The 24,663-nt window shown below is 52.4% G+C and overlaps 1 protein-coding gene across 2 annotated transcripts; it reads right to left on the bottom strand.

The window, feature by feature from the left end:
- Window positions 1–444: 444 nt before the first annotated feature.
- Window positions 445–24,006, bottom strand: Cabp1 (calcium binding protein 1). Of its 2 annotated transcripts, none has more exons than XM_038344712.1 (6): window positions 23,413–24,006; window positions 5,339–5,369; window positions 4,672–4,815; window positions 2,846–2,955; window positions 2,515–2,662; window positions 445–565 (listed from the first exon to the last, which is right to left on the bottom strand). In XM_038344712.1, the coding sequence occupies exons 1-6, from the start codon at window positions 24,004–24,006 to the stop codon at window positions 540–542; spliced, it is 1,053 nt and encodes a 350-aa protein (XP_038200640.1). In that variant the 3' UTR covers window positions 445–539. The 2 variants fall into 2 exon arrangements, with proteins under 2 accessions (XP_038200640.1, XP_038200641.1); XM_038344713.1 differs by lacking the exon at window positions 23,413–24,006 and adding an exon at window positions 10,049–10,352.
- Window positions 24,007–24,663: the final 657 nt, after the last annotated feature.

The raw sequence follows: 24,663 nt of genomic DNA, 5'->3' as shown, positions 1-24,663 counted from the left end.
AGTCAATGTATGTGGCAGGCAAGAAATTCCATCTGATATTGGGCGTGCAGGAGGTTCTGGGGAAAGGTGAATATCCTCTAACGGGGCCCAAAGCAAAGAACACCTTGGCTGACATTCTCGTTTTTTATTGGTTCTGAGATCAAAGGGCTAGGCGAGCTGGGACGGGCATAGAGCTCAGGAGGGCGCTGAAAGGCTCTGCCCCGGGGCAGACATGCTGTGTGGGGTCTGCTGGCGGGTTCCCTGGCCCACCCAGCCAGCCAGCAGCGACTGGGCACATGGCACTGGCGCCTTGCATGTCCTCTAGCGGCTTGGCACTGTGGCCTCCTCGCTGGTGGGCGCCCCTTTCCAGTTGCAGGAGTTGTGAGTCTTTCACAGTGCGGAGGGGTGGGGATCCGGGGTGGGCACCTCCCCGGGGTGCAGGCAGGCCCCATCCGCCAGTACATCCTGGGCTCTGGGCATCTACTGCGGAGCGAGCGAGGCGAGCTCGGCTCTTTTCCCCTCAAGTGGGAGTTGGCAGTCCTGGAGAAGCCCTGGAGGCCTCAGCGGGACATCATCCGGACGAACTCTGGGAGGGAGACAGGAATGGGTGGAGACAGTGCCAGTCAGGAGTCAGTACAGAACACTACCACCGTCGGTCAGTCCTTATTGCCCTGGCTTCGAGGCTGCTCCTCCCCCACCCCCACGCTGCATCTTTGTAAGGCAGCTCCGTGAAGTGCTACAAGGGCTGGAAAAGAAGAGGCTCCATCTGCAGAAGAGGGAAGCCGTGTTCTGGTAAGGACTCTCACTACTGGGTCTTGGAAAATAAATAGAATTTCACTCAAGGGTGGGCACGATGGCTTAGGAGGTGCGGGCGCTTGCTGCCGAGTTTGATCCATGGGATCACTTGATGGAAGAAAAAAAAAAAAACCCTGCAAGTTATCCTCTGACCTCCACACTCGTGCCATGGAACGACACACATACTTTCTAGACGGATGGATGGATGGATGGATGGATGGATGGATGGATGGATGGATGGATGATTGGGTAGATAGACACAATTAAAACAATTTAGCCTAAGTGGTAAATACAATGAAAGGCACCTGGCACAAAGAACAGCGTATTCACAGGAGGGCCTCACAGGCTAACATATCTCGAGTATTTCAGAATGAAGGAATGGTAGATACTGTGGCTGGGATAGTGAGCTGTGGTCAGATGTCACAGGCTAAGGTCAGGCCGAAGAGCAGGGTCCTCAGAGGACAGACAGCATGAGTGGGTGAACAGACAGACAGATGGGGCGGACAGACACAAGGATGGATAAATGTATGAACAGATGGATATAAAATCGATGGAGAAATGACTGAACAGAGAACTCAATGGAAATACGGGTAGAAGTACAGGCAGCTGGAAGGAAGAGTATGACTATAGGAACAGAGCACAGAGGTGCGGGCGGACGGAGGTGCGGGTGGACGGAGGTGCGGGCGGATAGAGGTGCAGGTGGACAGAGGTGCGGGCAGACGGAGGTGCAGGCGGACGGAGGAGTGGGCGGACGGAGGTGCAGGCAGACGGAGGAGTGGGAGGACAGAGGAATGGGCGGACGGATGGATGTGTGGGCAGATGGGTGGAGGAGTGGGTGGACCAAGGTGTGGGCAGATGGAGGTGCTAGCGGACGGAGGAGTGGGAGGACAGAGGAATGGGCGCACGGAGATGTGGATGGGGACAAAGATACTGAGATGGATGTGAGGGCAGATGTAGAACAGAATGAACGGACGGGCTAAATGCGTGGTGTTGTTCTTTAAAAAAAAAAAAAATGCTATGAGTCCAAGGCGGCAGCTGTAGGCAAGCAGCAAATGCTGTAAAGTCCCAAATGGTGGTAGCAGGCCAGTCCCAGGCAGAGAAGGCTGCCGGTCTTAGAGTGGTGGCCTGAGCAGTGGTGGCGGCCCATGTGGTGGCAGGCAGTGGGCTCTGGGAGCTGCCAGTCCCAGGCAGAGATGGCTGCCGGTCCCCGAGCAGTGGCTGGTCCCAGGCAGGGAGACACATGGCGGGCGGGCAGAAGACAGAGACATGGGTAGACATATGACTTACAGAGTGAGGTTGAATATTTATTCAAGGGGGTTATGAGGAGGAAGGGAGGGGGGAAAGAGAGGAGGGGAAGCAGAGAAGTAGGGAGAGAGGCAGAAGCGAAGCTGCCTTGCAGAGAGGAAGATGGAAAAGAGAGTGAGCTCAGGCGAGAAGCTGAAAATCAGCCTGCCTCAGCGGATGGGGAGGGAATGGGCGTGGCTTGTCTCTTAAAGGGACAGGGACCAAAACAACACGTGGACCAACGGTTGTATGGATGTCTTTAGAGATGATTGAAAAACTGAACAGGTATCTGGACGCGAGTGGGAGGTACGTAGGATGGCCAAGTGGATGGGTGCAGGAGTGGGGCGGGGGTGGGAGGTGGATCCGTGTATACACAGGTAAGACTGAAGAAAGGCAGGGAGGAAGGGCACGGTGCACCCCACCGCAGTCTCAGCCGTTTCCAGACCCCGCCCCTACCTTCAAAGTCTACTCGTCCATCTCCGTTGAGGTCCACGTCACGGATAATCTCCTCGATGTCTCGGTGTCCCACCTGATGACCCAGCAGCTTCCTCATGGCCTCTCGCAGCTCACTGGTGCTTATCTCCCCGTCGCCGTTGGTGTCGAACTGGAGAGTGAAGGAGGGACAGAGACTGCACAGGTGGGCAGCAACCTCGAGGCTGAGCCGTGTCCCCTCGGCCAGGGTTCCTTGGCTAACCAAGTTCCCTCGCGTGATCTGGGGCCCAGGGATTGAGAACCCGAGACTGGGACTCGGTCTGCCCACCCCTGCCTGTCAGCAGCCGTCACTCACCTCCCGAAAGGCATCTCTCAGTTCCTTTACACCAATCATATCTGCTGTCTCTGCCAGGAGTTTAGGTCCCATTAGTTCCACAAAGTCATCGAAGTCCACATGGCCGCCCACTGGAGCAAAGAGACTGGCGTGGGTCATCCTCCACCTACCCACTATCCTCTAGGGAACCTCTGTGGTCGCCCTCATCTCCAGGCCCAGGATGTGACCGAGGCAAGGAGGACAGACCAGACAGGGGGCTTGCCACAGAATGACTGGAGGAGTGGCCAGGGAGTGGGGAAGGGGCAACCACAAGGAAACAGGGACAGGAGAAAGAAGCATTGGGCCGCAGATCCGGGTGGAGAACCTCGATGGAGAATGCTTTCGGAGGAGGGCTGAAAGAGGACAAGATTTACGGGTGCCTGCTCCACGTGCCCCAAGCCTTACTTTACTTGAGCTGTGCAAATACAAATTCAACTCCCAAGTGACTCTCAGGAGGTGGAAGGAGACTCGGCACCTACTTGCTGACTACAACTTTCAGCAGGGACTGAGCGCAGCACAGGAACACGGGGCTGGAGGGGTAAGGGCTAGGGGACTCCCCATAACATTTATTTTTGAATGTTTACATGTGCCTAGTGTATGCAGGTGTATGTCCATCTGTAAAGGCCGGAGGCCAGTGCCAAGCATGTTCCTTATTTTCGAAGCAGGGTTTCTCACTAACTCGTAGCTTCCTGATTCAGGTAAAGTACTAGGCTGGCAAGTCCCGGCTGTCTCCAGCACTGGAATTATAGGTTCATACTGCCTCTCTTGGCTTTCTCCCCAGACATCACCATCATTTTCATCAAGACAGAATCATATGTATCCCAGGCTGGCCTCAGACTTGCTATGTAGCTGAGGATGACCTTGAACTTCTTTTTAAACATTTTAAAGAAGATTTATTACTTTATGTGCATGGAATTTTCACCTGCCTGCATGTCTGCACTCCATGGGCATGCCTGGTGCCCGCAGAGCCTGAAGGCTCTGCGAGCTACAACGATAAGACACCACATAGGTTCTAGGAATCGAACTTGAGTTCTCCGGAGGAACAGCCAGTGCCCATAACTGCGGACCATCTCTCCAGCCCTCAGCTAGAGCTGACCCTCTCTCTCCATCTCCCCAGAGCTGACTGAGGCAGTTTGTGCACCTGCGCTCTCAGCACCGGGGAGGCGGAGACAGAAGGATCCCTAGGGCTTGCTGGCCAATCACTCTAGCTAAACCAGGGCTTTGAATACGCTAGACAAATCACTCTACCAACCGAGCCACTCCCTGTCCCCAGTGTCTATATTCTATATCACCTTTTTTTTTCGAGACAGGGTTTCTCTGTGCAGCTTTGAAGCCTGTCCTGGAACTCGCTCTGTAGACCAGGCTGGCGTCAGACTCACAGAGATCTGCTTGTCTCTGTCTCTCGAGTGCCGGGGTTAAAGGTGTGCGCCACCACCGCCAGCCTTCTATAGCAACTTGGGTGTGTTTACACTGTAGTGCCCTGGGCACCAGCTGGCGTGAGTCTATCCTGTGTGGGCCCCTTCCCACGGCCCTGCTCCCTCCTGTACTTTCCTTTCCTTATTTAATAAATGACTTGAACCTAGATCCCTGTTTCTTGAGAACACAGATAAAGACAGAGGAACTCATCATACTAACAGCATCCTCTGACTTCCTACTCTGAGCCAGTAACTTACTTCTACTGCCTCATTACAAGCCTGTTTTACATGGAAGGAAACTGAGGTTCAAAAGATAAGTGGCTTGAACTGGGCCCCAGAGCTGGATACAAAACTTCGTGCCAGGCCTGTGTGATCTGGAGGACAGGGACTCACGGTTCATGTTGATCTGCTGGGACAGCTCAATGAGTTCCATCTCAGTGGGCATATAGCCCATGGTACGCATGCAGTTCCCCAGGTCCCGGCAGTTGATATAGCCGTCCTTGTCCTTGTCGAATTCTCGGAAGGCCTCTCGAAGCTCTGGGGAAACGAGCAGGGGCAGATGTGGTTGGCGAGAGGACCCCAAGACGTCTCAGCTACAGACAGCCCAGGGCCAGCTCAGAGAGGTAGACCCTGGAGTCCTCTAGGGGTCTTGCTTGCCCAGTGTATCCTGCTTTGTGCCCGGGACTCTCCCCACCAACACCTAGAGGCAGGTTGGTCTCTGTGAGTTCAAGGCTGTCCGATTCTACATAGTGAGCTACAAGCAAGACAGCCAGGACTAGCTAGAGGAACCCTGTCTCAAAAAAAAAACAAATCAGCCGGGCGGTGGTGGCGCATGCCTTCAGTTCCAGCACTCGGGAGGCAGAGGCAGGCGGATCTCTGTGAGTTCAAGGCCAGCCTGGTCTACAGAGTGAGTTCCAGAACAGCCAGGACTACACAGTGAAACCCTGTCTTATAATAAATAAATAAATAAATAAATAAATAAATAAATAAATATAAAAACAAAACCCACCCCACCTTCCAGTGGAGATGAGCAGCCCTTTCCCCTGAGGGCCTGATTTACCTTCGATCTCCTCTGGCCGTAATGATCTGTCCTGAAACAAGAGAACATGTCACATTAGCAGCAGCAAGGGACCTAGAACTCACAAGATGCCCATCCAATGGGGGCCATCCAAGTGGCAGCAGGCTCTAGGTAGGAAGTGATAGGAACTGAGCAGAGGTCTTTCTGGACTTTGATGAGGAAAAAAATCAGTCCCCAAGTCTTAGAGTCATGGAAGAGTGTTGATGGAGGAGTCCCAAACCCAACAGTACCCATAGAAACCGAGCCACCAAAGCGCTGCACTTTTCCAGACACAGAATGAGTTGGGAACAAAGTTGGTCCAGAGGCGAAAACCTGTAAATAAAACAGGGCCAGGGGAAGTCACCACCCAAGGACACCAGAAAGAGCCAGGCATCGGAAGCAAGCAGGGCAGTGGGAGATAGGGGACCACACAGGTAGCCCCAGAAAGAGAACAGGAGACTTAGGTTAGATGAGGAAGAAGTGGAGCTGTGCCCAGCATCCTGGATACTGTCCCCACCTTTCCCCAGTGTGGCGACATGCCTATACCCTGCCCATTACAGGACACAGCATAGGACCCAGGACTGCCCGTGTCCAAAGTAAGCATCTGCAGCCTCCTGCAGAGCCCGTATCTGCATAGGGAACCACAGAAACTTGGCATTAAAACTGGTACCAGAGAAATCTTCAAAAAAGCAAATTTAGGGAGACACGGAGAAGGGTCCTAATGGTGACATCCATCACCCCAGGTCTTCCAGGGAAGGAGACAGACAGGTACAGAACAGATATGGGTACCCATGTTCCAGCTCTCTGCCTTCGGATGGGAAGAGTACGAGGCAGGTCTGTGACCCTAAGGAGGCTCACAGCAGGAACAGGGACCCATATCATTAACACAGATGTATAGAGATGTCGTGGCAAGCATGAGGCAGCTCAGCTGTGCACAACGGCTGTTTCGGTCAGTGGGGCCAATGAGGGTGAAGACAGTGGCGCCGAGAGACAGTGGCTCCCGGATACAGGCACCCAGTCAGATGATCCTGTCCAAAGGGAATGGTTGTATTGTTGTTCAAAGTGTGTGTGAGTTTGGAATGAGCAGGCTATAGATTTCCCAGGTCACCCCAGGGGGCATTTCTAGCTGAGAGGAAAGCGTTACTTGAAGGGAGTGTTGTCTAAATGACAGTACCGCGAGGATTTTCCCTTAATGGCTGGCAGAGTGTATGTGGCACAAAGGTCAGTCCTGCTCCCAGACCGAAATATATGTTCCTGGACATTCCTGGGTGGCCAGAAAGATGTATGTCCATGTAGTATACCACCAGTAAGTGAAAATAAGTGAGTATAGTCATCTCTTACTATCAGTGGGGGATTGATTTCCAGAAACCCCAGGCATGCCAAAATCCAAAGATGCTCAAGTCCTTTACATAAAATGGCATGTAATTTGCATATAATTTGCATACTTCCTCTGGCATACTTCAAATCATCTTGAGATGACTTATTCTATTTATATGATGCAAATGCTATGCAAATAGTTGCTATGTTGTATTGTTTAAAAAATGAGGACAAAAAAATCCATGTGTTTTCAGTGCAGGTACAAGGTTTTATTTTTTACTTAAAAATTTTTGAGAGATTTATTTGTATTTGATGTATATGAGTGTTTTTCCCGCATGTGTGCATGTGCTCCACCTGCAGGCTGGTGCCCTAAGAGGCCAGAAGAGGACATCAGATCCCTGAAATCTGTGCAGTCAGTCGTGAGCCTCAGGTGATTTGGGGAACTGAATTTAGGACCTCTGCAAGAACAGTAAGTGCTTGTAACTGCTGAACAATTTCTCCAGCCCTAGATAAAAGTTTTTTTTTAACATTTGTGGTATGTGTGTGCACATGTGTGCGCTTGTGTGCATGTGTGGGTGCATGTCTGTATGTGTGTGCACATGCATGTATGTGTGTATATGCATGTGCATGTGTGTGTATGTGTGTGCATGTGTATATGTGTGTGCGTGTGCATGTATGTGTGTGTGTGGTGTGTGTGTAGGTCAGAAGAAAACATAGCAGTTGATTCTTGCCTTCGACCCTGTGAGTTCTGAGGACGGAACTCAGGTCTTCTGTCTTGGCAGCACCTTTACCTACTAGCCATCTCAGCAGCCTCAGACGCCAATTTTAAAAATATTATTTCTTGCCAGGCCAGCACTTGGGAGGCCGAGGCAGGTGGGTCTTTGAGTTCGAGGCCAACCTGGTCTACAGAGTAAAGACAGGGAAAGCCCAGGAAAGACAGGCTACACAGAGAGAACCTGTCTCAAAGATAAATAAATAGAATTATTTCTTGATCTACTGTTTTTGGGTTTTTTTTCCCCCAAATGTGGGGACCCAAGGAAACGGAGAACTGACTGTGTGCATGTGTACACAGTGTGCAAAGTAGATTCAGTGGGACGAGCTGCTTCACTAGAATTCACTTCCCACCCCACACCCTGAGCAGCTTTGCTGCTGTTCCAGGGCCGAGTTCTGCAGGTCTCAGGGAGGAAGAGTACACTGTAGACTCTCCACTCTGCCCCACTGTGTTCCCAGCTTCCTCTCAGTGAACCTGCAACAGCAGCCCTGGTGGCTGTTCCCAGGCTCACCCAATGGCCCCAACCCCATGCAGGGCAGTGGAGGAACATGTGTGTATAGGGTTACACACTGAAATATGCACTAATCCTGCAAGGGGGGGTCAGGAAGCATTGGGAACATACATAGATCCTTCCCAGGTTGTGCAGTTAGAGAGAAGCCCCCAGAACCTAAAGTCAGACTGGCCCAGGTGCGAAGCTCATAGCTGCTGCCTGCTAGCTGAGGGTCACTCCCATTCTCTAAGCCTCCCCAGTTGTAACCTGGCTCTGTAACAGCACTTACCTCACAGGCCTTTATGTGCATTCCTCAAGGCAAGCATTCAGCATGTGAAATTTAATCAATGCAATCTACAAATGTTTGTATTCACAACATTCTCATTACCCGCTTCCCTGTGGCAACTCAGACCTGTAGGAGGCTATTCAGTACAGCAGCCCCTGATCACACATGGCTACTTACATTTGAGTTGGAGGGCTGAGGAAGAGTTCAGGATAAAATATACGCTTAGCATATACAACACCCTGAGCTCAATCCTCAGCAAAAACGGCTTTTAATGAAAATAAAATAAAAATTAATAATTCTTTTCATTAGCTACATCCCTAGAGGTCACTAGCCACATGTGATCAGGGCTGCTCACTGGATATCACAGGGTAGAATAACAGGAGAGCATCTGAGCACATGGAATTGCTGGCAAGAGCACAGAATCTGCAGAGTTGGGCTATCTGTGTTTGAATCCTACCTCTGACACTGCTAGTGTGACCTCAAATGTGCTACTGCATCTGACTCAGTTTCCCCACATGTGAAATGGGGATGATAGAAGTACCTGCCTCTGGGAGCTGGGGCTTTTAGGAGGCAATTTGCCAAGACACTTAGCAGAGTCTTGCTTTCCTCAGCATACCGTGGGCACTCTGTAAGGCTCCCAAAGGATTGTATATTCTGATTTATTTATTTATGTGTGTGAGGTATGTGTGCAGGTATATATGCAAGGGTGTGTGTGTAGGCGTGTGTGCAGGTATGTATGTGTTCAGGGGTGTCTGTGCAGGTATGGCATGTGCAGGTGTGTGTGCTGGGGTATTGTAGCAATGTTGTGTGCAGGTGTGGGTGTGTGTGTAGGGGTGTGTGTGTAGGTGTGTGTGCAAGGGTGTATGTGTAAGTGTATGTGTGCAGGGGTGTGTAGAGGGGTGTGTGCATGGATATATGTATAGAGGTGTGTGTGTGTGTGTGTGTGCAGGGGTATGTGTGCTTGCATATGTAGGAGTGTGCATGTGGCAAAACAGGGGTCAACCTTGAATGTTGTTTCTTAGGTTCCTTCCACCTTTTTTTACGGGTTGTGTGCACACACACGAGTGCAGATACCCTTGGAGGCCAGAGGGCGTCAGCTCTCCGTGGAGCTGGGTTAGAGTTACTCGTGACCTGCCTGCATGAGGACTGGGAACTGAACTCAGGTCTCCCGAAGGAGCGGTACCACTTAACCGCGTCGACAGCCCATCTCTGGCCCAACCCGCCGTATGTTTTGAGACAAGGTCCCTTACTGGGGCCGGCGGTTCACTGGTTTTAGGCTGCTGAGTGAGCCCAGGGCTCTTCCTGTCTCTGATCCCCCCCCCCCCCCCCGGCACCCATAGGCAAGAACCACCCATCCCCATGCTCAGCTTTAGTGAGCGATGGGGACTAAGCTCAGGTTTTTTACCAAATACCATCTCCTCAGTCTCTGATTCTATTATTTTGCTTAAAAATTTTTTATTGGCATTATTTTATTTCGTCTGAGTGGTTTTTCTGCATGAGTATATGTGTATGATGTACATGCTGATGCTCACGGAGGTCAAAAGAGGGCAACAGATCCCCTGGGACTGGAGACACAGATGGTTGTTCGCTATCTAGTGGGTGCTGGGAACCACACTTAGGTCCTTTGGAAGAACAGCCAGTGCTCTTAACCATTAAGCCATCCTTCCAGCCCCTGCTTTAATAACTTCTTGCTGGCTGATACAGACTCACTTTGGAGCCAAGAATCAGGTTCTTAAGTTGGGGGTTTGAGGACAGGGGCTGCTGCGTACAGAACCCCTTTTCTTCCCAGTATCTCCTCATGCCCTATGAAGCCGAGTTCGGCCAGCTGCACCTGGCCAACTTACGTACAGGTTGTCTGTTCTCAGCAAAACCCTTTCGAAGAAAAATGCAGGCAGGACCCAGCAGGTTGTGCATGACGGCGCAGTTCTGGGCCAGCATCATGAGTGGTCCCGGGAGCTCGCCACCAGCTGCCAGTCCCTCCTCACTTGTCTGTACCGCCGTGTAGCTGGTCTTCTCCTCCTGGCGCATCTTCAACCAACACCAAGCAAATAAAAAGAGAGGTGAGGTGCCACCTCCCTGTTCATCTGGGCCCTCCCAGCCCCGGCCTGGATCCTTGAGAGTCACGTGGTGAAGTTCTGAGAGCTTTAGCATGTACAAGGGCAGTATATAATCGGTCCAACAGATGGAGGCGCCAATCCTGGGCTGAAATAGTTATCCATGGAGAGTCAGGTGTGATGCTTAAAGTAAGATGCTCTCACGCATGGGCGCACACACACACACACACACACACACACACACATACACACAGGAAAACACACACTTGTGTGCATGCAGTTCATAGAGTGAAGCAGAGGGAGGCTTCTACCCTAACCCAGAGTGTCACACAGAACCATGTCCTTCCCACAAATGTTCCTAGTGTCTCAGCTCAACCCTCAGACCTACATCCTATCTCCCAGACTTCTGATGAACTCAGACTCTGCCCCAGCTGGACTCTCCCCCACTCCCGTCTCCCCCCATTGCCACTGGAAGGCCCAGAGGGTGAGCAGAGCTAGTCACGCAGAGAGCAAACAGGCTCAGCAAGTCTGTTGACTAGAGGTCGCAAACATAGATGCCATTGCTGACAGACAGGCAGGTAGGCTGTGAATGGTGGCGATGCGGGCAATGGGTGCCGTGTACCCACCCTAAAAGGACGGCTCTACTTCCTGCATTCCAGTCCACAGGTGCCAAATCTGGTTCAAAGCACCAGTGGTCCGACAAGACCCACCTGTACCCAGATTCCACCTGCTTGTGACGGCACGACTGGGCAGGCTTCCAGCAACTTTCCCTTGCCTACCCTCCCTCTTTCCCTGGCCCCATGCCCAGGCTGGCTTGGCCTGCTTGACCTCTAGAGGCTGTGGCTGGGGCCCTCGCCAGCTGACCGAATATAGCTGCGCTCTCAGGCCCCGGCAAGCCCTTCGTCCTCCCTGCGGATTCCCACAGTTATAAAAAGTCAGCACCGCTCCATGGACCCTCCCCTTAGGATAACAGCAGCATCCAGACACAACATATGGCTGGACCCAGGCTCCCGGCATGCCCAGTGCCTCTCAAGAATCTAGGTCCCAGCACTGTGCCCTACAAGTGACAGCCTCTCTTGAGTGTGGGAGTCTGCAGCAGAACATCCCCAAGGACAAGCAGGGTAGCTGGACTCCCAAGAGAACTGTCTGCCTGAGACACACAGGGCTGCATTCTCTGTCCCACCACCAGCCCTCTTCTAACTAGCTGCCTCTAGCTGAGCAAAAGTCACATGACTCGGGGCAGCCTGGCCTGGAGGAACCTCCCTTGCTCTGTCCTCTCAATCTTCTCCCTTAAGCCCTCCTCCAGAGGGGCTGTTGATGGAGACTCAATCCCAACCCCTTCAAATGCCCCTTCCAGACTTAGAGAAGGAAGAGCAGTATGTCAGATCCTCAAAGGAGATGCAGCATCTCAGACCAAGGCTGGGGTAGTTGTAGGGAATCACTGAACTCAAAGGATGTCAGGCAGACCAAGGCCCACTCTAGCTGGAATCTCTCTCTGTCCGCTCACACCCTGGAACCTATGCAGGAACAGGTAAAGAACAGAGAGTCTTTCCCTCTAAGAAGGGGTCCAAGAGAAGCCCGGGGCTAGATGAGGGCGGGTGTGGGTTAACTCCAGGAAGCAATCATATTGGAGGTGTTTGTGGAGACACAGACTTTCTGTCTCAGGCTGAATCTCACACATGTTGGCTCAGGAGAAGCACAGTCCAAGAAGGAGGCGGTGGCAGGTGGTACAGAATCCTAATGTGTTGGCTCCGGCCACCATCTTGGGAGAAGCTCTGGTCTGCCGCCTGCTTGCTATGTGACCTTGCGCAGCTCGCGTCATCTCCCCGGGCCCCAGCATCCTCCACACCCCAGGGGCCATCATCTCTATCCACAGGGTCTCGAGAGCAACGAATGAGCTTCTGTCTACAAAGATTTGTACAGTGTTTAGAACACAGTAAAAGCCAAATAACCGAAGTTGCCGTAGTTACGGCAATGATGATGGTGACAATAGCGATGTTGGTAGAGCAAGTTAAGAGATGTTGGGTGCCAGAAGGCATTTTACTTCCGGCCCCAGAGGAAGTGGGGAACATCTGTCAATCAGCAAAGGAATTAGATGGATGGAGAAGAATTTGCTCCCACAAAGAAGGAACCAGTGGTGGCGGGCGGGGAATTTCCACTGCATCTCTTGATTATAACTTGGCCTGGCACCAGGTTGCCCCAGGAGGCAGCCATCCTTCCCTAGCCAGTGATGATGGCACCTGACAGGCTGGTCCTGCCCAGTTCAGGGCCTGAAACAGGCTACCCATCACCATGTCCAGCTCCCCAGCTTCCACTGAAGAAGCTGAGCCAGGGGCCTGGAACCAGGAGAGGCCAGCATATCAGAGAACACCATGACCTCTGGCTCTGTAGCAACACAAGCTGATGAGGGCACACAGGTCAAAACTCCCCCCTGCTCATGGCCAAGGAGAGAGATGGGAGGGGACAGTGTGCTGCACAGATTAGGGAGTCGGACTAGATGACCACAGAGATCATATTTGAGAATTTATCAATAGCATTTCTGGCAGTGGGAGAAGGAAAAAGCACACATAAAATACCAGCTCTGACTTTACACGGTACAGGCTCTAAATCCCAGCTCTGCTTGCTGGCTACTGAGTGACCTTGGAAACCCTTATCTCGGATTCCATCTCCGTTCCCTGCAAACTAGCCCAGAGGACTATTTGGTGGAAAAGAGCAAGTGAGATGGCAGATGTCTGATACGTTGCAAATAATCCAGAAAAAGAAATGATTGCTAAGATTTAAGATCACGTGTCCAGAGGATTCAGAACCTCGCCAGGTGCACCGTGGCTCGGTGGTAGAGGCTCAGGCCTTACATACACAAGGCTCAGGCCTTACATACACAAGGCTCTGGGGGAATAAATGCTCTGTCTGGGTGGTGGCTCATGCTTATACTATATTTCCAACATATGGCAGGAAGATCTTGAGTTCCAGGCCAGTCTGGGCTACAGAGCAAGTTCTGGGCCAGCCTGGGCTACCAACAGAAGCCTCACCTCAAAAACAAAACAAACAGCAAAAACAGAGCCAAAAACCCGAAGGCAGTGGCGACCACCTGAAGGCAGTGGCGACCACCCATCCCCGTGGTCTCCCCTTCTCTACCCCACTGCTTATCTCTGGTGGGGATGAAATCCTAACGTGTGTCCAGTACTATACACTTGGCATCGTGCACGGCACACAGTCTTTCTGAGAGTTACATATCAGGACTGGCGGTGGTGATGCATGCCTTTGATCCTAGCATTTTGGAGGCAAAGTCATAAGATCTTTGAGTTTGAGGCCAGCCTGGTTTACCTAGTGAGTTCTAGGCCAGTTACAAATACACAGTGAGATCTTGTCTAAAAAGAAAAAAAAAAAAAACAAAAAAGAAAAGAGTTAAGCATTAGGAGCCAGCTGTACCGGCTCACACCTGTAATCCCAGTATGCGAGATGCCGAGGTGTAGGCTCCGGTGTAAACCCTTGTTTCTAAAAAGCAGAACAAAACAAAACAAAACAAAAAACCCACCTTAGGCCTGGGGCATGTGTGAGGCTCTGGGTTTAATCCCCATTAATATATACACACTGGAAGATGTCAGTAGACTTTAGCAGTCCCGAGTGATTGATAGGGAAAGGAACTAAGCCACAGAAAGTTAATTTGTCCAAAGAGGAGACCTGTCTGGCAGGAGGCAGAGGAAAGAGCTCATTCCTAAATCCACCCCTTCAAGCTTACAACCCTTTGTGTTGGTGTCTGCCTGGCATCCTCTCTAATTCAGACCAGTTCCTGTCTCCCCAAATCACCTCCCTAAGAGGCAGAAGACTCCCCTTAAGAGAATGGTAGACCCTGAGGCTGAGGACACACAACAGAACAGCAGTGTTCCGAGCAATCCAAGGAGCAGGGAAGATTAAATGGAATTTGATGTGAACAGCTTAGCCAAAGGAGACGACGGGCTAAAAAACCCCAAGTGTCCTAAATCGAGAGGTCAGAAACCTAATGGAAAAGATGGGATGGGACCTGAGTGAAGGCTCCATCAACCAATCCAAAGCCTTACATAAGTCACTGGACCCTCCCATCCCTGTCCCCCTCAGCTGGCAATCATTTCTTATCTGGAAAATGAAAACACGGGAAGGCAAATGTCTTTATCATAAGTGCCGTCTTCTTTAACACGGGTCTATGGCCTGACTATGGAAGATTGACAGTATAGGCAAGCCCCGCCTGGAGGACACGCTGCAGATACAACCCAGACCTTCCTAAAGACACCCGAGGGGAGAACACTCGCTTTCCCAAAGGGATTCTGGCAAAAGACTCTTGTCACAGTGTAGAATGCAATAAATCCACCCAGGAAAGTGGCACTCACGTAGGTGCCTGACCCACATATCTCGTGGGCACCGTATTTTTCAAAAGAAGTCGCCCTGGCTCTAAGACCTGGTCCTTTGACACTCTCACACCTGACTCAAGAATTATTGCGAGTAGAAGCAAAAAGAGAAATTTGTTTGGTTCATGGGGTTTCTTCAAACCCCAATTTTGAAGGCTTAGAGAGTACCAGCAAGGAACACAGACCCCCTACGAGCCCTCGGGTCTGCTCATGAAGGGTCTCTGATTCTGTAAGAATCGGGGATGGCTGTGCACTGACAGACTAAGAATCCACACCTTTCATGCTACACCCCAGAAGTCCCAAAGTCACAGGATTTCTTTCTTAGCTCTTGTGTGAATCCCAAATATGGCCTTCCCCGACTCTGTTGCCCCTCCACCCCTACCCTTCAGCCTTAACTTTATTTAGTTCAGAGCCTGCCTAGGACATAAGAATCTGCTAAGGAAGAGTACCTTGAAGTTGGAAGAGGGACACAGTATTGGGCAGACACCCTTGGAAGAGTGGCGAGCATCAGGTACCCACCCACTCCATGCCCTCTGGTGCAGGCAGCAGGATGCCCCCAACCCCAGCACTTAGGGACTTGGGGGCTCCAAACATACCTTTCTCGAGAGGTTTCTTAATGGCGACTTGACGCAGTTGCCCATCCTACACGGACGCAGCCCCACTGGCGATCTCTGGGTCCATGAAGAAGGAGCCTGGGGGGGCCAAGAGACCTCAGTCTGGGTCACTGCCAACCCTAGCGTCTCTGCCTGTGCCGCTCTTCCTCCAGGACAGAGCTGAGCCTGTGCGCGCGTGCTCGTCTGCCTGCTCCTGCTGCTTTTTTTTTTTTTTTTTTTTTTTTTTCCGGGTGGTTTGTATGTGTATTTGTATATCTAGGTTTAACTTTCTTAAGGAGACAAAGGCAGAAGGGAAGAGTGCATGGCGCCGAAAAGAGCCCCTGGAGAGTTGACGGCAGAGGGCACTGGCGCTGGGAAGCGTTTCGGATCACCAACATCAGATTAGAGCATTAGAGTCTCTTCTAGGCTTCTCCCCTTCCCTCAGCCCCTCCTTTCCATGTCGCCAAATATGCAGGGAGATTGCCTTGGGGAGGGGGACCCAAGGTAGCAGCTGCAGCTGGGAATTAGGCCAGCCGATCCAGAAGGGAAAGCTGGCTAGTTTGGGTCCCCAAAGCCAGGGTGCCTTGCAGCTTGCAAACATACACACCACACACATGCATGCACACACAGGACCCCAGGGCGATGGATGCCTCTTGTGCAGAGCTGTGAGCCGGACAAGCATGCTTCATCAGTCACTGGCAGTTCCAGCTAGATGGGCATCTGGGTGGCTCTCGGCCAAGGGCCTGGGAGATCTTCTGACGTCTCTATTACGCTCTATTTTTCACACTTGCTTCATCGTTGACATGCGATGAGGCTCGGGGCAGACGGTGCAGCTGAACCCACAGCTGTGATCAGCTATTCCCTTCTGCTCTCTTTGCTCTGTAAAGGCTCCCTGACCCTTAGGGAGCCAAGATATGGCCCTGAGGGGAGGAGGAGCAGGATGGAGGAGGTCGTGGAACAGAGGTCCTGACCAAGGTCTCTGATCGCCCTAATCCTGATTGAGGCTCTTTCGTTGGTGCAGAACAGAGAGGCTGTCTTTTTTAAATGGTCCTCGAAGTCCAACATGTGGAACTTTACAAATGACTGGATTTCCTTGTCCCTCCAAATTCTTGTTTTGGCAAGAAAATTCTTTCCAAGCCTCGAATGTCCTTGTTTGAGAGCTGCATTTGTAGCCGGTACCCAGAGATTCCAGTTTCTTTATATCCAGCTTTTCCCCAGCAGGGGGCGCCAGAGACAGACCAGGAAGTTGACCCACGCCCAGGCCCCTGATGCAATCACATACTTCAGCCCAGACTGCTTCCTCTCCGGGTGACTTTTGTCCTGTTTGGGTGTCTGGTTAGAAATCTCATTAGGAAGATGGCTGGGTCCATTGCCCAGTGGGTGGCACAGACTGTCCTAGAAGGCTATATCGCTGGCTGGTTCACCATGGCTGTGGTGCAGTTGCTGACCAGGGAATGGTTTAGCCAAGGCAATTTCTTGATGCCTTCTTTGGGTCATACTCTTCGGAGGAGGGGAAAAAGGGGAGAGGCCACTCCCCGAGGACAAAAGGAGGAGCCTGCATGGGACCAGCTAAGGGGCAGGAAAGAGGGAAAAGAAGCCACTGAGCTGGGAAGGGAAAACAGACAGCTAACAAATGCAAAACAGCATAAAGGAGGAACTATTCTGACTCAGGGGTCAGGTTCAATGTCCTCCCATGAGCGAGAAAGGATCTGGGGTCTGAGGTTGACACTCGGCTCTGCCTGTGATCGCCTTTCACTCCTGAGCTTCAGTTTCCTCCGTTAGAAAATGGGACTTTCCCTGTCTGGCTAATAAAGTGCTTACAGGAAAGCCTGTGGTACATAATAGGCACCGATAAGTAATTATTCAAGTGGAAGAAGGAAGTATCGTTTGCCCAGCGTTTATGTGCCGGGCGCTGTGCTTGGCTCTGGGAACAATGAAGAGGAAGAGGAGTTTACATCCTTGCTGCTGGGCAGGAGCAAGTGAGGAGCACAGTTATTTACCATTTTTAAGATAAACGCTAAGAAAGAGACCCACAAACTGATAACAACAGGGGAGAGCTGTAACTTGGTCTGTGGACATGGGGAAAGGCTTGTAGCCAGAATCTAAAAAGGAGACACGGGCTATACTGGGTAATAAATAGTGTTTCCTGTAAAACCTAGGAAACAGATGGTCTGCTCTGTAGCTCTGACTAGCCTCGAACTTGTGGAGGAGAGTCCTGCCTCTGCCTCTCAGGTGCTGGGTTTGTGGTATTTATGTTGTTGTTGTTGTTGTTGGATTTTTTGTTGTTGTTTATTGTTGTTTGTGGGGTGGATTCACAGAGGGTGTCTCTGTGAAACTGTCCGGCTGTTCTAGAACCCACTCTGTAGAGCAGGCTGTCCTCGAACTCACAGAGATCCGCCTGCTTCTGCCTCCTGAGTGCTGGGATTGAAAGTGTGTGTCACCACTGCCCAACTTGTCTGTTCCTCCTGTGTGAGGAGAGGCAGTGTGTGGGAGCCAGAGGATAGCTTTTTGGAGTCAACTTTCTCTTTCTACTGTGAGGATCCTGAGTTTTGAACTCAGGCTGCCGCACTTGGTGGCACCTTTACCGCTGAGACCCATCTTGGCCTGAGCTCGCTAGGTAATTGGTTATGATCTTGAAGGCTGGATCCTCCTACTGTGCCCTCTCTCTGTGTGGCGTTAAGTCACACACCATCACACTCAGCTATAAAGTCTTTCTGAAATGACAAATCTGCCGACCTAGCAGCGGGGCTTACGTTAGGCCTCAGGTCTAACTAAACAGAAAAGCATAGACTAAGATGGGTCCTCAACCCTGACTGTTGGACCCTGCTCTGAAATCCCTGTTCAGTGGGTGTGGGTGGCTCTCTGAGCGCCGAAAGCTGTCTACTCTGCTCCCTAGGAAACTCCAATGATAGTCGGCATTAGGACCCACTGAGAGGGCTGGAGAGATGGCTGAGACGGTAAGTGTACTTCCTGTTCTTGCAGAGGACCTCTGTTTGGTTCCCAGCACCCACAACCCTCTGTAACTCCAGGTTCAGGGAATCCAGTGTCCCTCTTTTGAGCTCTGAAGGCACTGGGCACACATGTGGTACACATACTTACACACAGGAAAAACACTCATACACATAAAATAAAAATAAATAAATCTTGCCAGGCAGTGATGTTGCACACCTTTAACCCCAGCACTAGGGAGGCAGAGGCAGGCAGATCTCTGAGTTCAAGGCCAGCCTGGTCTACACGAGTTCCAGGACAGGCTCCAAAGCTACAGAGAAACCCTGTCTCGGAAAACCAAAATAAATAAATAAATAATATTTTTTAAAAAAAAAAAAAAGGAAAGGAAAACGATAAAAGACCACCGAGAAAGGGGTCAGAGCTTGGAATGCAGAGGCAGGATGACCTGCTGCGGACCAGATTCTCACAGAACTTTTGCAGTCCCGGTCTCTTAGATACTCAGAGCGCCCCTCTCAGGGTTTTGCGGGTGGTAAATGAAGCAATACTCACACAAGGCCCCGACCACTGTCTTGGCACCTAAAAGCGCTGTCCCTTTCCTCTGCCTAGCATCTGTCTTAAAGGGCTAGGCACAGCAGGCACGCATTAGCTTCTTAGCCCTGGCGATTTCTGCCCCCTGCAGGCCAGTCCCAGCCATAACAGGTGACAGGTGCTTGTCGACCTTGGGCAATGGCTCTGTCCTTGGAAACAGGAGACTGAAGACAACAAAACCAATCAAATACTTAACCAAAGCCCATTCTGGGGGTGCTCAGTGGGTCAAAGTGCTTACTGCTGAGCCCCACAACCCAAACTGGATTCCTGGGACCCATGTGGTGGAAGGAGAGGATCATCTGAAAAATGTCTTCTGGTCTATACACATACTCACACATACATGTGTGCACACATGCACACACACAATACACACATATACATACATGCACAGTACATGCACACAAATGCCTGCACGTACACATGCACACACATGCACACACATGCACACATGCACAGTAGCACACATACACACACATTTTATTTATTCACTTTTGTTTTTTGTTCAGTCAGGGTTTCAGTATGTAGCTCTGGCTGACTTGGAACTCACTATGTAGACCAGGCTGGCCTCGAACTCACAGAGATCCACCTGCCTCTGCCTTCCAAGTGCAGAGATTAAAGGTGTGAACCATCACACTCGGCATACATGCACTTGAGGTAAATAAATGTCCACTCTGCTTTGCAGTAAGAGTACAGCTGAGACCAGTTTGAGATTTAAGGTCAGCTAGGAGCCTGGGGACCAAATCTGGGGTTTTAGAGCCTCCTTAAATTGAACTGGGCTGGACAGGATGCAGGAGGCACAGGTGGCTTGGCTTTCCCTAGAAAATGCAGTGTGACTGAAGGTTGGGGGACTTTATTTGAGAAGCAAAGAACACTCTGTACCCTGTTTTGTGTTGTTTTTTATTCACTGAGAGCCCCTGGGCGTCGGGAGCCACACTTGAACTCTGGAATAACATAATAGGACCAGAGGGATAAGAGGCCGAGCTCATCACCGGTCATCCCTGATTAGGGGGAGGCCGGCCCTAGGTCTTGATCAGATCCATCAGCCGCATATGAACTTGGGTGACAACCTAGTGCCAGGGCGCTCAGAGTGGAAGCTGGGGTACAGCATGAAGGGTGCCCCGTGGACACTTCCGACACCTTCCCTTACCAGCCAGCATGGTGCCACTCAGGTGGCAGGTGCTAGCATTTATTTACTATGTGAACTCTGCAAGTGCCGCCCTCTCCAGAGCCCGCGTCCTCATTTCTAAAATGGGGGATGATAACGCCAACCCTCCCAGGTTGCTGTGGAGATAATGAGGACAGACTGATAATTCTGTAGTGGGCTCTGGGCTGAGGTCTTGAGTATCCTCGTTGGCTGTCGGAAACAGCTGTAGGCAAATGCAGACATCCAGACATCCAGGGGATGCTCATCCAACTGACTCAGCCACTTCTCTCATCCATGATTGATGCAAACCACAAGCTGACCTTCTCTTCCCTCATCTCCAGGCCCGGAGGAGAGCTGGTGGGGCAGGAATGAATATTCACAGGCCTTCAAGACACAGGCTTGGTGCGGCTGAACCCACAGGACCCAAACCATCATGACCCTGGCCTCCTCTTCACCCATACCACAGGAACTAGGAACCCTATGTAACCCGGACACAGGTGACATCAGTCACTCATTCATTCATGAACACTATGGTCCTTTTACATGTTGAATATACACTGGGCTGGCCCCCCCAGGTAAAGAGGGATGCTTCTCTAGGGTGGGGCCAGAGCTGTGGATTTTATTTGCATTCGCCTCTTCTCAGGTTGAGTGCAAGAGCAGAAACCGTGCCTGTTTGTATCACAGTCTTCCGAGACCCAAAGCCCCGCGTCCCTGCTCACTCACTTGTCACACCACATAGTCTGCCCTGACAGCTGATGGCATGTCCTTCGCTGGCAGAACTAGGGACGGTTCCCTGACATTGGGCTCAGAGCCCTTTCCTTTAGAGCCCTTCTCACCCGGCATGGAGGCAGTGTCCCTTACACAGCACTTATGCAGACAATGCTCTTTTAATGACTATTAATGAGAGCAGTCGCATTAACGCAGGCTGCTCTTTCGCCTGCACTCACTGTGAGCCAGGCCTCTGATAGCCTTAGTTTTGTGTGAGCCTTGTCAGAGCCCTGCGAGGTACTTTTCCGTCAGTCTCATTTCTGGATGAAGAAACTAAGGCCATAGAGAGAATGATGCCAAGGTCACAAACACACAAAGTGGCAGAGGCAGGATCGGAAACAAGGCTTTCTGTCCTCCCAGCCACCACCCCACACCCCAGCCTCAAAACCACACTATCCAGACACCTCTACTGTGCCTAATCCTGGCTCTCTCTGCTGCTGTAACGACAGAAAGAATGCATCCTGGGAGTTAACCATCATCACCAACAACGGTAATAGCAAACACAGACGCCGCCTCTGCTCTGAGCCACGCAACGGACTGCGCTCTACACACATGCCTGCGTAAATCATTCAACCCCCCAATTCTCCTTGAGAAACTAGGATTGATTTCTATTTTTTCAAGTAAATAAAAGCCTCAATGAAAGAAAGCAATTCACCTAAGGAAAACAAAAAAAAAGTAAAAAATAAAAATGTAAGTTAAGAGGCAAGAACAAAATATATTTCACCATAAGCAGAGCCATCTGAAAATTTCTATATTCAGGACCCCATTTTGCTTTCTCCCAGTCCCCACCCTGTCTCTAAGGACAGAAAGGTCAATGCAGAAAAGAGATGGCAAGGGAAGATAATTCCCTTATGTCACAGGATACTGGGGACTCTGGCACAAAAACTCCAGGCTGGTTTTGCTGTCCATGATCACCTGGATGCCTTGGAGGTGTCACCAGGAAACTCAAATTGAATGTGCTGGGGTGGGGGTGGGGGGACTCTGCAGCTCCAAGAGGCCAGAGCCTCCAGAGGGAGGTAGTAAATATTTCATGGGACCTTCCAACTCCTCCTGACTCAAGTGACCCCGTGACATTTCAGAACACGGGGCTGGAGAATAGTCTCCATTTCATGGCTGGGGAGTCGGAGGAATTGAGTAGCAGGTTGCTGAAGGGGTCTGAGTCCAGATAAGCCCATGAAGGCAAATTTTGCAAGAGTAAGGACGAGGGTCCTTTTTCCCAGATCACTGGCAGTGACTGAGCCCCTTCCAAACTGCTGTGTTTATGGGCTCCAAAACAGCCCAAATCGTGGCTCTGTTTTCCACTGCTCCTTCCTAGTGTACCACCAATGCCCGGGTGCAGGAGGTATTCAATGCTTGGTAACTGAGGGAACCGCAATCACCCACTAACAACGTAGCATCTGGGTCACAACCCAGCCTAGACCCACAGATCAGTCCTAACACGCTACGGCTCCAAGCAACTGCAGTGAACATCGCCCTTCGGCATGTGGCCAGGCTAACTCTCTCAGGGCTCTGCAGCCAAACCTCTACTCCTGAGCACCGGTTCCAGTTCTCTCAGTGAACCGCTAACGAGGGCTCCCTGCAGGAACAAAGCCATGTGCTGCTGGCCCTGTCACACCGGCACAGCAGTCCCGTGCAACCCGAATCCATGCGCAGCTGCCTTCACGACAGAGCCCCACCTGCACAAGCCACTGCAGAGTAGTGTTTTGAAAAGAAACGAGCAGATCTGAGGCAAAACACACACGGCCTCCTTGTAGTGCTGACTCCACACAGCCAGCCGGGAGCTTGAGGTGGTTTCTCTGCACTAGCAACTACCACAGAAACGCTTAGACCCCTGCGTCTGAAACCATGCCAGCATTCTGATCGCACCTCTGCAGAACTAACGGCCACGAGTTCGATTCAATTACGGACTCGGAACCAGAGGAAATCTTGGCTTTGCTCAGAAGTTCACAGGTTCCTGGGGCACAATCCCACACGGTAGCCTTGAACTATAGGGCGAAGCTGTTTGTAAATGCCCTGCTGGCTGGAATCCTTGCGGGCAAAGGTGTGGGAGAAACAAACAGGGTCTCTGGTGACCACAGCTCAGTGGCCTCCCTGACCCTAGAATGCACACCAACTCAGGCTTGTGTTTTCCGGGTTTTATCCCACAACTGTCTTAATGTCATCCAGATGGCATCCCTGGAATACCATTTTCCTTAAAACCCTCCAAAGTTCCAGATGGAGCTGTATCTTTGGACAGACCCTCCATGCCTGCCCAGACATCTCTTCTCCCCATCTTTCTAATCGCCTAACTTTTCTCAGACCTTTGAGGACACTAGTTAACGGTTAGCGTCACACATCCACAAGCAAGTCCGAGAAGTCCCAGCCCTCCCCTTTGCCTCTCAGACCCCAAGCCCTTCGCTCTCTAGGGTCGCCAGAGGCCAGAGGAGCGGGGTTGGCACCGTCTGCTCCAAGCACCGCTAGCGACCCGGGGAAATCTCCGGGAGGATTGCGGGAGGTCGCTCTTGCAGGTGCGAAGCAGGCTCGGCTGAGCGATGCCCAGGAAGAGGCCCCGAGTGTGGACAGCGCATAGGGTGCTGAATCAGACACGGGGGTGGAGGAGCACCAGGGCCTCGGGAGGACAGGATGAGTCGTGGTGCGCCCCGACCGGGCAGAGCGAGCAGGGCCAGGGACACGCCGCCGCCGTAGGGTCCCGAGCGCCGGTGCCCCGAGCGCGGGCGAGGGGCGCGGCCCTTACCTGGCCGAAGGCAGAGCTGAGCATGGGGTGCAGTCGGTGGAGGAACGGGTCCGCCTCGGGGGCACCGGTGGGAGCCGGGTCCCCGCGACCCCGCGATCGCAGGGAGCCCCGTAGACCGAGCGCCGGCGCCAGCCCCCGTTCCTCCCCATCGCTCCCGCGGACCGGCGGCAGCGTCTCCCGGGGCCTGCAGTGCGCCTGGGGCAGCCCACGCCGGCTCCCGCGCGCGCCCTCGTCGCGCGGCACGGGCCGGCACAGGGGCCTCCGCGAGCTGGGGTCCCCGCACAGTGGCGGCGAGCTGGGACAGGGACCGGTCAGTCGGCGGCCACGCAGCGCGGGGTCCCGTGCAGAGCCGTGGCGGGGAGCCCGGCTGCCCCCGCTCGCCGCCGCCGCCTTGAGCAGCGACGTCTTGGACTCGCTCTTGGCGATGTGCGAGCTCATCGCGGCGGGGCCCGCGCTCGCATGGCCCGCCGGGGGTGGTGCAGGGCCCCCGGAGGGCAGGGAGCGGGGCGCCCGCCGGGAGCCGAGCCCGAGGACACGCTGCAGGCGGGCGCCGTCCCCTGGCCGCTTAAATGCGGCCCCGTCGCCGCCGCCCATGTGACAGCGCAGCCTCTGCGCCCGGAGCCCGGAGCTCCCGGCGGCCGGCGCTGCGGATCTGGGGGGCAGCCTGCTGTCCCCCGAGAGCCCACCCCCAGCTCTCCCGCGGCCCAGGTGCCGCCGCGCCCCGCCCCTCGCCCCGCCCCGCGCTCGGGGAGTCCCGTTTCCGGGCGCCTCTGGTGGCCAAGGGGGCGCTGCGGCACTGAACATGAGACCTAGGGAAGGGGCAAACGAACCTCCCCAAAAAGATCGGCAAAGCCACTTATTATCATGCCTGCAGGATCCCACCGTGCCCGGCATCGGTTAGTCGCCCCCTGAACGTAAGCAAAGGTACACTCTTCAAAGGGAACAACTTTGGCAAAAGGACCAAAGGGGTACAGGACACTAGAGACTCAGAATGCGGGCACTGTGTGACACCACCCAAACACAGGAGCCAGATGACCTGGAAGAACAATGCTAGAAGGAATGCATCTGTGCATCTGTCCACCCACCCTCCACAGAGCACTGTAGGACTGTAATAGCCCCGGCAAGTCAGCCACTGAATTTACAGTTGTCACAACAGAAGAAGAGCCAGGTGGCAACTGGCTGCGGTTTACCTGTCCCGGAAGTGCCTGGTGGTGATCAAGTTCCAGGGTAGGGATCCATTTGCTGTGCTCG

This window comes from Arvicola amphibius, chromosome 10 (genome assembly GCF_903992535.2).
Source record: "Arvicola amphibius chromosome 10, mArvAmp1.2, whole genome shotgun sequence".
Classification (NCBI taxonomy): domain Eukaryota; kingdom Metazoa; phylum Chordata; class Mammalia; order Rodentia; family Cricetidae; genus Arvicola; species Arvicola amphibius.
This window is presented reverse-complemented; position numbering and strand designations above follow the sequence as displayed.

Bases quoted from the DNA above. Each gene is read 5' to 3' on its own strand.
- Cabp1 (XM_038344712.1), bottom strand. From the start codon at position 24,006: ATGGGCGGCGGCGACGGGGCCGCATTTAAGCGGCCAGGGGACGGCGCC. The intron at 5,370-23,412 runs GTAAGGGCCGCG...CTCTTGTTTCAG, and splicing joins TCAGCTCTGCCTTCGGCCAG to GACAGATCATTACGGCCAGA. The intron at 2,663-2,845 runs GTGAGTGACGGC...TTCACTCTCCAG, and splicing joins TGAGAGATGCCTTTCGGGAG to TTCGACACCAACGGCGACGG.